Source organism: Homarus americanus, unplaced genomic scaffold (genome assembly GCF_018991925.1).
Source record: "Homarus americanus isolate GMGI-L3 unplaced genomic scaffold, GMGI_Hamer_2.0 scaffold31037, whole genome shotgun sequence".
NCBI classification, from domain to species: Eukaryota; Metazoa; Arthropoda; class Malacostraca; order Decapoda; family Nephropidae; genus Homarus; species Homarus americanus.
In genome coordinates, this window is record NW_024722227.1 from 1,367,802 (window position 1) to 1,383,919 (window position 16,118).

At 36.9% G+C, this 16,118-nt stretch overlaps 1 protein-coding gene across 5 annotated transcripts in view; it reads right to left on the reverse strand.

The window, feature by feature from the left end:
- The window catches only part of LOC121862263 (inactive rhomboid protein 1-like), a 109,460-nt gene that overhangs the window by 20,888 nt on the left and 72,454 nt on the right, over positions 1 to 16,118 (reverse strand). For 4 of the 5 annotated variants that reach the window (XM_042360371.1, XM_042360373.1, XM_042360374.1 and 1 more), the window contains exons 8-10: positions 15,323 to 15,469; positions 9,078 to 9,152; positions 6,779 to 6,940 (exon numbers count right to left, since the gene is read on the reverse strand). In XM_042360371.1, coding sequence (XP_042216305.1) covers positions 6,779 to 6,940; positions 9,078 to 9,152; positions 15,323 to 15,469 — 384 coding nt within the window. Of the gene's footprint in view, positions 1 to 3,966; positions 3,994 to 6,778; positions 6,941 to 9,077; positions 9,153 to 15,322; positions 15,470 to 16,118 lie in introns of all 5 variants that reach the window. The other variant, XM_042360372.1, reaches the window with a different exon arrangement.

Below are 16,118 nucleotides of genomic sequence, written 5' to 3' on the forward strand. Positions count from 1 at the left end.
CCTCCCACCACTACTCCCAGTCACAGAAAACGTAGCCTCATCAGACCACAATACACTTCTCCATGTCTCTAAATCCCACACTTCATATTTCTTGCAAAATTTCACTCTATTTTCCTTCTGTCTCTTCGTCAACAGAGGTTTACGGTGGGCACGAAAGCTCTTAAATCCCAGGTCATCGTGCAGGGCTTGTTGAACACAACATAACGAGACGTGACTCAAAAGACGAGGGTTTCTCTCTTTCACTTCACGTGCTGTGAGTGAGGGATTGGACCGAACTTGTCGAGAAATAACCTTAAGTGTCCGTGGAGACAATAATTTAGGCCTACCAGACTTAGGTAATGGAACTGGTAACACGTCCTCTCCAAGCTCACGGAAACGCTTGACAAGATTTTGAACAACACGTAATGCCACACCATTTCCGAGCCGAAATTTCTCTCAGTACATGGTTAGCTTTGTACAATGCAATCACTGCTGCAATGTCGTCTCTCGTAGTAACCCTCCTGGACATCTCTGATGGCCACTTTGTCGGGTTAATGCACCTTAAAATAGACAAAACACGGCCACGTGGCGCGGGAACCCGCACAATAAATCTTCTCCTCACAGTTGCCAGAGGTGCACTGACTACAAGCCGTGACGTGTGCTCAGTTGCCAAATGTCACCACTTGCCAGCAAACCAAGCGTTTTGACATCTCGCATCCCGGGACAGCCTTCACAACATATGATCTTATTTTTGCAAGAACTTAGTTCGTCGGCCCTATCGCGATTTAATATTCCGCGCAGACTGTATGGTTGCATCATCATTAAGGATCAAATTCCGAATCAGATGACGTGACTTCGGCTTCTTCATTCAAGAATTATCACAGTCATTTATTGAATATTCTTTGTAAAAAAATAAATTTTATATGAATTATTTATAGGAGATAAGTATTATGATCAGTAAATACCCTGTACACTAGTATGCATTACTGGCCACTTCGTACACAAAGACGGGATAGAAATATCCCTATCTCCCCCTCTTACAATGGCCAATGGGAAGCGTCTTGGTAATTAGATTTTGTTAGTTTATTTTCATTGTTTGTCTAATTTATCATGTTGTATCACAGTAATATTACTAAAAGTTGTGTAGGTAGTAGGTAGTAGGCAGCTACCAAATGGAGATACTACTGCCTGGGAAGATATTGGAAGCATAATGTATTGTCTAATGGTAGACCCTGCTTCCATATGGCATCACAAAAATTGTGACCAAGTCCCAGGTTACTGATCTGACTTTCTGCCTCATTTACACACAATTGCAGTTTCAATTGTTTCTCTTACTTTGAAAACAAAACATACATACAGTATACTGTTTCTCACTTTTGATCTTTTTTAATTTTTGTACAGTATTTATTTATGGTTCTTTATTATTACTATTTTATTTTAAATTTTGAATTTTTTATTATAAATTTTATTTACTATGAATTATTATTATTATTATTATTATTATTATTGTTATTAAATTTTCGCTCCCAAGACCCCGATGTGGGTCAGTGACTTGTGTCCAGGTAGGCTAATCGCCGTTAAAAAAATAATAATAATGCAATGATTGTGTTATAAATATATTTATTTGTGGAATTATTTGTAAAACCTGCGTGGTCTCCCAAGGTAAAGCCTGACGACAGTCTGCGTGGGTGTGTCGCTGAGAACTTCTTATAAAGAGAACTAATGCAAATAAAATAAAGTCTAAATGAATTATTTATGGGAAATACGTATTATGATCAGTAAAGAAATGCATTATTGACCAACTCGGACACAAAGGCAAGCGGGAAAATTACCCCTAAATGTGCATAGTGACAGCGAGAGCTGAAAATTTTTTTCTTCCCTTTTTTGTCTCATCACTGGCAAATGGTGGGCGGTGCGTGATGATAGCTGCATTTATTACCGGGGTATGTTGTGATTTTACGGTATGTTAGACAGGTTTATAATACATTTTTATTATTTTAATTTACCAGTAATCTTATTTTTAATCCAGCTTCCCAAACTAAAGTTTCAGTATAAAATAATTAGTGGTAAGACCATGTGAGTGTTTTACGATGTTCTCCATCACCACTCTTGACACGCTAAACCACAATATGTAAGAAGTAAGAATTTTATACCTGGTATTTAAGACGACCCCTAATTTTGGGCTGATCTTTTTAAGGTTCAAACTCCGTCTTATAGGCCGAGATATACGGTAAATTTTATTACCGGTAATAATATCAACAAATATTTGATAATAGGTCCATAAAGTGATAGCGAGCTGTGGTAGTGAAAAACATGATAGCATATAGCCAGTGATTTGGCTATGCCAGTACAGTAAGCTATTAAATCTGAAAAAAAAAAAAAATCTCCAAAATACACCTTGCTAAATATAGGGTGCATTTTATGACCAGGGAAATATGGTGATCTGTACTGTCCTGTAGTGTAGACTCCTCTTGATCCCTGGCATACAGCCTCAGATTTATTTTATTTATTTTCCATGGCAATCCATGAGTTTCCAAGAGACGCAAGCTTTAAAACTGCGAGCTTTAAGGGAATACTGTACTCAAATTAATCACCGTCTTGTAAGGATTCCAACAATACAAATTATATTTTTCTACATCAAGTCAGTGACATTTTATAATGAAACAATATTTAATCCTATGCACTATACATCTCTCACTGCACTTGTCAGCTGCGGTAAATCTACCCACGCGCTGCCATATGGCCAACCAGCACACTACAGTCCTGCGCTTGGTACTTTGTCAATCGCATTTCTCCACCATCGTGTAGCTCCACAATTACTGTTCAACATCATTGGCTGCATATACAACAAAAGACAAAAGTCATGAAGTGAAATTTGGTGAAAACATATGCCGAAGGGCTAAACTTTTGGTGCGCTCTGCCTTGTGGTAGGGGGCTCTCATAATGTTTCACGAGTTATATTTAATCTTCGGACAAAACAGCGATACGACTTTTGTCTTTTATTGTATATTGTACTTATCATGGGTGTTTTTTTATTATAGTGAGAGGACAGCACTAACTTTTAGATTGAACTGTGCTATGTTGACTGTGAAGTGATATTTTCTGTGTTTTTGTGACTGTAAAGTAGGCAGTGTAACTTTAGAAAATGTCTGGAAAGGCCAAGGCATCCAAGACAACAGTGTCTCTGAGGTAAAGCTTGACATTGTGAAGCAGCATGAGACTCCCCAGGGGCTGTGTGAGAGAGTGATGTCACCACTCCACCTACAAGTCCTCTTAGCCTTGAAGGGGATATTTGATGATGACCAGGCATATTCTTATAATGTGGTGAGTATTGTTTAATTGTTTTCTATTGATTTTATAAATGTACGAATTTTTTTAGTCAGTGATACATGTGTGTTTGAGGACTGGTTCGGAATGTATCTTATTTAACCCCACAATATAATGCTCCCTATTTCCGATATTTCACTAAGCGATGGGTTTTTCAGGAACCTAACCCCATCGTTTATTGAGGTTTATCTGTACCACTTTAAAAAAAAAAAAAATAAGAATTCTAATTAACTTCAATTAGTTTCAATATTAAACAATTAGAGAATCATTGTGAATTTTACAGAAAAGAATCCCAGACTACAAACATACAAAGTCTAAGGCCTAAATTCCATTTAATTATGCAAAAAAGAATCAGACACTCCCCTGATACCACTCTATGTACTTAAGGGATCTGAATAATAAATAATAATAACGCAAAGAATTCTTTTACATTACAACAGTTATCCCGAGTATCTTTAACAACTTTGCAAATACTATACTGACAACTTGATGTTACAAACTGCAACATGCCTACACCTCCCAAAACCAATTCTGAGCCTAAAGACAACACACATACACCAGATTAAGTTAAGCAGGCTTGTACAGAGTGCATAATTAGTAACAATAGGGATCTACGATAACCTGAAAAAAATCAAACATGCAAAAATAAGTTCCTCTTACCGATTCCATATCTCCTTGACCAAGAGGCTTGAGGGAAGTTAGTGAGATAATACAAGTTAGTTAGATAATACTAGAAAAGCAGGAGAGACAAAGAGATGTCAACAATATGATACAGAGTGCACACAGCTGACCCAGTTATAAACAGTAAGTAAAGAGATGAAGTAATACTGTACCACCATCAACATAAACACACACACACACTGTCTTTAAACTGTCTACATTCATCTTAACTTAAAGCTGGAGAAGCATTCATGCTACATATTTTTTTTTCCTTTACACTCATTAATAATTGATTTATAAAAACTAATCTCAGACAGTAAAGTGTGAGGTTTGATAAACTGTTGTGGCAGTAATGTTTAAACACAAAGCTCTCCAACAAACAACATGAGAGTTAAAGATACGTATGATTGAACCACAAAATATCTTAGTATTACAGTGCTAAGTTATATGCACATGGAACATGAAAATATTATGAAGAAGAAACTTCAAGTTATTGGGAGGAAAAAAACAGTTGATATATAAATACCTGTACTGTACTGACAAAAGATAAATACAGTATGTTTACTTTACCAAATTGAAGCAATAAGACTAAGACAAAAGACAATTTGCAGACTTGAATACAATACTGTACAAAACAGACTGGTCAGGGAATCAATGAGGTGAATGAGCTAACGGGTAATTGTATCCTGGAATTAAACCTTTGAGTGTAAACAATTATAATTATGTATTCAGGTGGGCTAGCCTTTTGTACTAACAGGATTAGTGATTTTATCTTCATTTTATGGGGGTTAAGTTACTCATACTCAAGAGGTAAGTCCTTATACTCAAGAGGATAAGTCCTCATATTCAAGGGGGTAAGACCTCATACTGGAATAAGACTTCATACTCAAGGGAATAAGACCTCAAACTCAAGGGAATAAGTCCTCATACTCAAGGGAATAAGACCTCAAACTCAAGGGAATAAGTCCTCATACTCAAGGGAATAAGACCTCATACTCAAGGGAATAAGACCTCATACTCAAGGGAATAAGACCTCATACTCAAGGGAATAAGACCTCAAACTCAAAGGAATAAGACCTCATACTCAAAGGAATAAGACCTCATACTCAAAGGAATAAGACCTCATACTCAAGGGAATAAGACCTCAAACTCAAGGGAATAAGTCCTCATACTCAAGGGAATAAGACCTCATACTCAAGGGAATAAGACCTCATACTCAAAGGAATAAGACCTCATACCCAAGGGAATAAGACCTCATACTCAAGGGAATAAGACCTCATACTCAAGGGAATAAGACCTCATACCCAAGGGATTAAGACCTCATACTCAAGGGAATAAGACCTCATACTCAAGGGAATAAGACCTCGTACTCAAGGGAATAAGTCCTAGTACTCAAGAGGTTACATCCTCACACTCCAGGGGTTAAGCTCTTATGGACTATTCAAGGGGTTAGATCACCCTACTCTGGGGGGTTAACATCAAAATGAGTACCACTAAAGGTTTCCACGAGACTGGTTTTCTTGGAAGCTCCTCTCTCCTCTCATTAGTGACCATGACACAACAACCTCCAAGCCACCCTATCACTACACATCTCCCTTACCCTTCCTATTACCCCATGTCCCACTCCAGCTCCTCTTCTAAATGTTGGTGGTCTTCCTCTACTCAACACACCTGCCATAATGCCTCACTTTAACCTCTTTACAAGCATATCCTTTACGTCACCGAGACAAAATCAATTCAAACAATCATGCCTTGTTTAAGGGGGATAATCAAAATCTGGTTAACTGGGACCAATTGGTAACGTCTGGCTAACTGGGGCCAATCAGTAACGTCTCGCTAACTGGGATCAATCAGTAACTTGTGGCTAACTGGGACCAATCAGTAACTTGTGGCTAACTGGGACCAATCAGTAACTTGTGGCTAACTGGAATCAATCGGTAACTTGTGGCTAACTGGGATCAATTAGTCACTTCTGGATAACTGGGATTAATTAGTAACCTCTCACACTACCAATCTTAACCTTTACAGTGCTGTCTCCCCACTGCCAATGATCCCTCCGGAGTATTTATGGAAAATTCTGAGAGATGTGGGATAATTAAAATCATATATTCCATGGTGGTAATATTGATGACATACATTGAAAGGACCAATGCGTGAAAGCCTGAAAATTTCAATGGGTCGGTTTGGCTCTTGTCAACACACAGGGAGGAGCTGTCACTTTTTCATAATAAGCAATATTAACCACTTGAGTGTAAGCAGTGAATCACCTGAGTACACTACCGTTGTATTCAAGGGAAGAGGTTATTGTATTCAAAGGGTTAAGACACTACAGTATTCAAGAAATTAAGTCACTGTATGTAAGGGGCTAGGTTATGGTACTAAAGGGGTTAAAATATCATAATCAATGGCCAAATCATCTTAATCATGATGCTGGCATGATACTGATGAGGTTATATATGCACAGGAAGAATGTGACTAAGTCTCAGTCAGTAGGACAAACCAATGCAATGCAATACAAGTAATGAGGAGAGAGAGACAGGAAAAGGATAAAATACCAAGAATAAACAGCAATTTTGGAGATGGTAGTATGTTGAAGGTTAAAAAGGGGGTATCAGAGACCTGTAGCAAAATACAGCAGTGTTGCAGTGTGTCCATGATCAAGTGGAGTTACCCACAAGATAAAAGTTAATATGTCTACATTATTAAAAAACAAAAATATTACTATCAATTTAGTTAATTTTCTAACACTTCTTCTAACTTTATTCCTATCTCATAACACAGTTACAATACCACCTTGTTGGGCACATCTTACCGAACATTCTCTTCGTGACGACTGAACACAACCCGAGTCATCATTTCGAATGCAACACCCCGTTTCTCTCTCCGCTCTCCGTTGTTCCTCTACATGTCTGAATATTTTTTCATCCTTCCTCATACATGGTGCAAATTTGGCTCCTAAGTGTATAAGATCAGCCTGTAAGAGAGATAGTTTAAAAGAGTGAAAAGGTTGTCCCTTGAGAAATTAAAGTCACGCTCCATCCTTAATACAGTATACACCAACTCAACATCATTTATCTAATTATCCCAATCCAATTTACAGGCAATCATAGAAGAGGTTCACACACACAAATTAAACATCACACAATTTCTAAACATTTATGCTATTTCCTCCTCTGTTATATACGGTATCTCTCACAATGAAGATGAACCTTTCACACACAAATGAATCGTCCTCCCTATATACCTTCCTAATTTATGTCATGAGTGCTAATCAAATTCTTCTGCACACACTATTCTCAATGTATCAAAACATAAAACATCCTTGACTTTTAAAGCCATCTTGCTCTTCTCAAATCAGCATCTCTATCAACAATATGGAACACAATCACCCTCACTACTCTTATCTGGAAGTATTATACATAATGGAATTTTTTCTCTTTATTTTTGCATACAATTTTCCAGTATGAAGCTGTATATACAGACCGGAATCTAGAGGAAAAAACAGACTCTCCTTTCACCGATTCTTTTTACAACTCTGCCATCTGTATGACCCACCTGATGCCTTGCTCTCCTACAGATTCACCTCCTCTACTGCCTAATGTATGTCCATTCTCCTCCCTTCTGGTACTTACTTCACCCCATCTTTCCATCCCATTTGTCAGCTTTCCCTTTCTTTCCTACTCTCTAACTCTGAAATATGTGCAATCTTCTAAACCAGTACAGTATTTCACTTTCTATTCTCTAAATACATCCAAATCATCTTCACAAATCATGGTCAGTTCCATCCAATCTTTCTTTCACTTCCACATCTGGGTCTAATTCCTGTATTTCTTATTCCCGTTATCCTCACCAAATTATTGTATTAACATATATTTCCCACGTTGTCTCAAGCCACTGGGTACAGCATTTCCTTTCCAACTGCTGTGTTAGACTTAAACCTATTACATTCTATACTTGTCTTGTGCTAATTTGTCCCAGCGTTTCTCCCTTTCTGTGAGTCATCTTTGCTCCTTGTTCCAACTGAACCCACATAAAAGTGAGAAAGAAATGAAAATAGTAGAGAAAAACATACAATAGTTCAATATACCTAAGGTATCAGGAAGCACAAAATCCAATTCAATATCAATTACAGTATATCATGTGGTATCAATCCAGCTTTTGAAAGAAAACAGAATTTTTGTCATCTCCTGATACAGGTCTAGTCATCCAGGTTTTGAGAGATCATAGTTTGTATGCATTCATGCTGTACATAAAGAACTGAGTAATTCATATTTTTCAAAAGCTTTTTACTAAAGTTGGACATTCCTGACTCTCATATACCGTAACTACAGTGGTCCCTCAGTTAACGAACAGTTCGATTAACGAAATCCTTACGACAAACACATTTTGTTGTGAGCATCAGCTGATCGGCTAGTTACAGTAATTGGTTCTATGTTTACATTTGTTTCCAGTGAAGTAAATATCAAGAAAGTTGGTCTCTTGAAAATTTCTGCATTTTTTATATTAAAATTATTGGTCATTCTGAAATTTAGTTAACATATTGATAATATAGACAGTACAGGGAACAGTTTTTGTGCACCCATCAGCTGATTGAATCACCCAACAACGCTTCTCAGTTTAACTTTGTTTACAGTGGAAAACATAAATTTTGTTGGTCTCGAATATTTTTGCATTTTTACATTAAATTTATTGGTCATTCTGAAATTTAATTAACATATTGATAATATACAGTGCAGAAATTATTATGAAACATGAAGAAGGCATTAGAACCAATGCCTCTACAATCAGCTGTTTGATATGTAAACAAAGCTGCCGGTAATACGACATACACACCTCAAAGTAAGTTAAAATACAGTATTCTATTGTTTTTTATTTATTATTGTACAGTATACTGTACAGTACAGTACTGTATTTGGTTTAAATTTAATGTTTTGCTAATTCTATCACTGGTATACAGTACTTTGTATGTACTTTTTCTGTGAGTTGTAACCAATTTCCCAATATCCCATTGAAATAATAGATTCGGTTAACGAACGACTCTGTGGAACGATTGTGCTCGTTTACCGAGGGACCACTGTACAGTACAATAATAAGCCAATAAGCCAACTCACCGCTCTAGGACCTATCCAGAAATTTGAGGGTTCCCAGTAGTCCACAGTTTGGATTGATAAGCTGGCCATCAGGACCTGGGAACAAGAAATACTGTTAGAGAAATCTCATATATCCATGAATGAAGCTTCCATATACAGTATTGTTACGTACAATGTATCTCATGAAAGAACTACCCTTAACAACCAATTACTTCATGAGGTGTACGCCCCTGCCGGACGTACTGTAACTGGTATGTATTCTTGATATATATTGTATGATTACATATTTTTTCAGACTAGAATTGATTTTTTTGGGGGTGAATAGTTTTTATATTAAATTCTGTAATACTGTAATGGCATGAACAATGACATGTTAAGTACGATGTTTGGGTCAGTCTGCTCAAAGCAACCCATAGAAGCCGACGGCTTCAGAGCCCGGTCAGTAGCTCACAAGCTTGGGTAGTCATTGGACCTTCACCACTGGCCTGCGTTGTCAGATGACTTCTGTCTTCGATCGGGTGATGTACTCATGGTATTCATTGTTGAGGCTGGCTGGCTGTTTTGGTGCTTTATGTATTTATGTTCTAGAATCGTGTTGTGATTTGGTTGTCAGTGATATTGGCAACCTTAAAGTTACCGAGTATGTTCATGTGATTAGCTTTATTTCATTGTTATTGGTGGTAAGTGTTTGTAAATATAGTTATACATTTTAATTAAGTTTCTTTACTCCAATCATCAAGTATTCATTTATTAAAAGGGGCTGCATTCAATCCATACATTACACCGTAGTTTGTTATGAACCTTACCCCTTTGACACGTAACAGTACAGTACAGGTACTCCTCGACTTACGACCTATTTCGACATACGACCGCCGCAGTCGTACAAAAATTTTTTTAAATTCCGTACGTATTTTCTAGTACCGAAACGTTTCCGTCCCTTATGACAGCGTGGCGTGGGCTGGGCCGCCTCGTGGTGTACAGCGTCCACGCCGTAGCGCGCTCAGTTGGTGTTTGGCCGTCGTTGTTGTCGGTAGTGATCGCGCTGTGTACTGACAATATGTTTGTTTCAAATTCCCTTTAAAATGAATGGCAAGCATAAAAGTGAGAGTTCTGGTGGTGCTCAGAAGAAAAAGAGACAGTCAATTACTTTTGAGATGAAAATGAAAATAATAATGCAATATGAAAATGGAAAAACGGTAGCAACCATTTCATGCGACCTAGGCTTCTCTCACTCGACGATATCAACAATTTTGAAGGACAAGGAACGAATTCGTGAGGTAGTGAAAGGATAAGCACCTATAAAGGGAACAATGATAACTAAAAAAAGACAAGGCCCTATTCATGAGATGGCAAAATTACTTGTGGTGTGGATGGAAGATCAGCTGCAAAAGCGTGTACCCTTAAGCCTTCTAACCATACAGGCTAAGGCAAGAAGCCTTTTCGAAAGCCTGAAGGAGCAGGCAGGAGATGAGTGCGACCAAAACTTCACAGCAAGTCATGGGTGGTTCCAAAGGTTTAAGAACCGTTACAGTTTGCACAGTGTAAAGGTGAGTGGAGAGGCAGCAAGTGCTGATGTGGGTGCTGCCGAAGGTTTTAAGGAGGGGCTAGATAGTGTCATCGTGGAGGGAAATTATTTGCCTGAGCAAATATTTAATGTGGATGAAACTGGCTTACTCTGGAAGCACATGCCAGAATGAACATACATCCACAAAGAGGAGAAAACCATGCCAGGATTCAAGGCAATCAAGGACCGAATCACACTTCTGTTGGGGGGGGGAAGGTAGCTGGTTTCAAGGTAAAACCCTTCATGATATATATCATTCAGAGAACCCAAGGGCTTTTAAAATGTCAGCAAGCACACACTGCCATTGTTTTATCGCAGTACTGTAATAAGAAAGCATGGATGACCCTAGCACTGTTTAAGGATTGGTTCCTGAGTTGTTTCATTCCACGAGCCAAGGAGTATTGTCTGCAACAAAGGGTTGCATTCAAGATTTTATTAATTTTAGATAATGCTCCGGGACACCCACCACACCTGGACGACTTGCACCCTGATGTTAAGGTAGTCTACATTCCACCTAACACTACCTCTTCATTCAACCCATGGTTCAAGGTGCTATTGCAGCTTTTAAAGAGTATTATTTATGTACGACCTTCGCTCAGGCTGTTGCTGCTACTGAAGGTGAGAAAACGCTCGGAGAGTTTTGGAAGGACTACAACATTTTGAAATGTATAAAGAACATAGCTGCAGCATGGGATGAGGTTACAGGCCAGTGCATGAATGGAATATGGAAGAAGGTCCTGAAAAGATATGTGAACAGTTTCAAAGGATTTAATGAAGATGAAGCAATTTCTGAGATTAGTAACAAGATAGTGGAGTTGGGTAAACAGCTGGAGTTAGAAATTGATAATGAAGATGTTGGTTGAAAGTGTAGCAGAAGAGCTAAATAACGAGGATCTTATTGAACTGGATGCACAGAAAATTGCAGAGGAAGAAGAGACAAAATGTAGAAGAACCTGCACCCCCCAAAAAATTTTCAGTGAAACAAATGGCAGAGGCATTTGTTACTATTAATAAGGAGATGCAAATGTTTGACGAAATGGATCAAAATGTTGAGCGCTTTGCAAAAGTTGACAGAATGATCCAAGATGCACCTGCTTGCTACAGGGAGATTTACAATGAAAAGAAAAGGCAACTTGAGCAGTCTAAATTGGACACATATTTTAAGAAGTCCCCCACTGCTGTCTCCTCACGCCCCACCACTGCTGCCTCTTCACTCCCTAATGATGATCCAATACCTTCAACAAGCAAGTATGTTAGCCTGTCTGAAGAAAGCGAAATTGATGACCCACCTAGCCCCGTCTCCTCCTCTGCTTCATCCAATTAATGTAGTCTCCATGTTTAATTAAAAAATTATTGAGGCCCCGTGTACATTCAGCTGACTACATTAAAGGCAAGTACGCAGTAACACTTTATTCATTTTTCATTATTGATTACTTTTACTGTACGGTATTTCATTTTAGATTTTCTGTGTAATATTTTCGCATTTTCGACTTACGATCTGGCCGTTGGTCCCTAACCCCATCGTAAGTCGGGGACTGACTGTACAGTACCATATGAATTCTTTTTTTTTTATCTACATGAAAGTTGTTTGGAATTATCAAAAAGAAGATCAACTAAATGTTGATATATCAATACTTTTGAATATGGTACACAAAAATATTACTAGTACATGATGGAAAAAAAGAGAGAAACACTAGCACACAGTTTCTCATGAGAGAGTGAACTATAGCCATGTTGCCCAGTTTTCTTCAATTTCAACTCTTCAAAATATGTCACCAATCTCCCATACTCAATTATTTACCTCCCAGATGAAGGACTGTGCAATCTTCAACAGACAAAACAATAATCCAAATCACTGGTTTGTTGAATCTATCAAATATTAATCTAAGGGTCTGTGAATTTTCAATTCTTACTAAAGCCAGGCAAGTCCAATAAAATTGCTGGTCAAGACCAAAATTGATAAGAATTCATCACCTGGACTGGATATAAATCACTTGTATGACAACACTCACACACCCCATATTTGTAACATCATCCCCTCCCACACTGGCTAGTTGTGACCTTTTGGCACAGAAGAACCGCATTATATATTTTTTTTGCTTTGGATCGATTTTTCGGCAGCCTGTTTATTTTTTTAATTTTAACCCAACTACATTCTATGTAAAATTGGTTGCTTTACATTGAAGACTAAAAATTTGAAGACAAAAGAGATAATGTGAAGTTATGCATATAGTTCTCACCACAAACAACAGGTAAGCACATTACATAAAAAGCAGACATTTTTAAGCTTCATACTGGTGAAATCAGAAATTGTGATAGGTGTATTAATAAGGCTAATAAATAAAAAAAAAATCCAAAACTGTTCATTCTTTTTGTTATTCCATTGGTTAGTATAAGTGTCTAGGTACAGTATATTAAAGCAACTTTAGGATTTTGTTAGCATGTTGGGTTTGGCTGTAAGTGATTTTAGAATAAAAAAAAAATCCATTCCCAGCAGGTTACACACAAACCGTTACAAATTTGAATCAGTAAAATATTGAAAAATAAACTAAACCATTTTATAAAAACTAATATTGTACTGTAAACATTTACAAAAAAATTTCAGGCAAATATTACTACACAATGGAGGGAAGGAGTCTGTGAGAGGGACAATGAGAGAAAATTTAAAGGGAAAGAGAGCAGCACCTTCTGGAGTGAGTGCTCATGCCTCATGTTAGGAAGGGTTCCCTTAATATATCTAATTAGTGTTGGATTACCATGAGAGCTAATGGTTCAAGAAGTAACATTAAAATTTCACACATTAATCATAATTTATTTATTTGGAGTGACTAGAGAATGGCGTCAGTGACAATTGGACAAGACTAAAAATTAACTCGGATATTGATAAAAGTAAACTCAGTCTACTGTAGGAGGAAATCCATTGATATTTCCGGTGTTAAACCTGTTACTGTATTACACCTTTACAATATTTCACCCATCTATGTTTTCTGGTTCCTTGCCATCATTGTTTCTCAAATTTGTTACACTGAGGTTAACCCACAGAGGAAAGGAAAATGATGATGGTGATAATGAAAATGGTTTGTCCAATACAGTACTTAGTAATTTTTAGAGGAAAGACTTGCATTTTCTTGCTGCTTGTTGGGTTTGAAGGTCCACAAACTAACTGTAAAGGTCTCCATTTTCAACACTTCCTATTCCTCCACACCAGTCTTATACTTTACATATTTCTACTATCACTAGGGACTCCTGGAATCTCTTGCACAATATTCTCCCTATTAGGTCACTCTTAATTCATAGGTATTCTAGCATGGGCAGTAATATCTTTTAAATTCGTGTTGTATCTCTCCCAGCACCGATTAAGTAATGGAACTTGTGGAAGATGATTTTTTATAAAAAAATATATATATATATATATATATACAGGTATACTAGAAGAAAAAAAAGCAAAGAAAACAAAAAACAAATTTATGATCTTCAGTACCATTCGTTAACCCTTTAACTGCTATCATTGTCTTCAGATAATCTAGCATAAAAGCATCATTGTTGCCTTAAGACAATTGGCCACTGACGCCATGAATTTAATGCCGAGCGTCAAAAATCATACTAAGAATCACTATATATATATATATATATATATATATATATATATATATATATATATATATATATATATATATATATATATATATATATATATATATATATATATATATATATATATATATATATATATGCTCACTTTCCGCGGTGTTGTACCCTTTTATGTACCCTTTTACGCGGAGAGCGGCGCGAGCAGGGTGCGCACAAGGTCGCCCAGTCATCAAAACATTACCGAGTTCTTCACCCGCCACCCACCACAGCCGGCCCAAGTCAGTGATAATGATAGTGAGGATATGGATGGATATGGACTTTGAGGGGTTTGACAAAGAGGCCCTGCAAGCCTCTGTGGTGGATAGTGATACAATTGATACAAGTGATACAGGTGAGGGCCAATAATCTGCCCTCTGCCTCGGAACCAACCCCCATCCCCGTGTGCCCAGCCATCTTTTCTACTAATGTAAGTGTTAAAAACCTAATATTATTGATATTTCTCTAATTATTAATTGTGTGTGCATACCATCATAAAATTAAGAAGTTATTTTTACTACAACGCACGATGTCTGAAAAAGTGGAGTTTGGGGGTCGGCCCAGTCTCTATTTCAATTAATCCCATATGATTATGTTGTTCACTTCACGCTCACTTTACACCGCCGTGAGTTGAATTAACGCGTAAAGTGGGGTTCTAGATATATATATATATATATATATATATATATATATATATATATATATATATATATATATATATATATATATATATATATATATATATATATATATATATATATATATATATATATATATATATATATATATATATATATATATATATACGGTAAACTTTCAAACATCAAGTTTTTCCCAGCATATATCGTGTACCTTTGATTTTCCAAATACTGCAGTTACTGGGTTAACATATGGGAATGACACAAAAAAACTGATTCCTTCAATCATGCTATATTAAACAGACAATTGTTACATCATCATCCTATATGACAAACCTATGACACTCACAAACTGATTATAAGATGCTGGCCAACAGACGACCGTCAGATCTTTCTATAAGAACGCCTGTTATGATCTCAAATAGTGTGACACAAACCTGTCCTGACTGTTGCTTCAGAGTGAAGCCCTGAGGAGCCAGACCATAACACATGATGGAAAGCAGGAGGATGAACACTTGTACGGTTGTGACCCACCAGGTGAAGTACGGCCGGTAATCATTCATCTCATCTAGTTGTTTCTTTACCTGCAACAAAATCATGAAAGGTTGGTTAGGTGCTAAGTTAAAGAGCGTGAGAAGTGTCAAATATTATAACATTATTTAACTTTGTTGGAAATTTTAAAAAACCACATGCACACCTTTATGTCTCTTAACAAATGTGCAATTTTTTTTTACCAATCTAGTTGATTATGAACATGAAGCAAATTTATGGAATTTTTTTTAAGTAACTGCTGACTCAACTATATCGTTCAAAAATACCATCTATCTCGCCCTTCACCTACACCATTTTGTGACAAAATGGTAACAGTACTGTATATTAGTAAATACAACAGCAAAGAGAACTGGTCTGTCATTTTGATAACCAAATTGACCTCTCCATTAAATGAAAGTTGAGCTACAAGTGGCATGTATGGGTACATCATGAATGCAATAACCTTAGAGTAAAAACAGTGAATGTCACAAACTGATGAAAGACTAGACTGAAGGACATCAACTTCTGTTTCACATAAAATTTCTTACCAATCTCACAAAAATTAATTAAATATCAAGGAACATGCACAACAATCTGTTTCAAGAATTCCCAAATTGGAATAAATGCTACAGCAATACAGCACCGTATATGTATGTTTACATGAATGTTCGGAGATACTGGACCTGATTACTTATAAAAGTT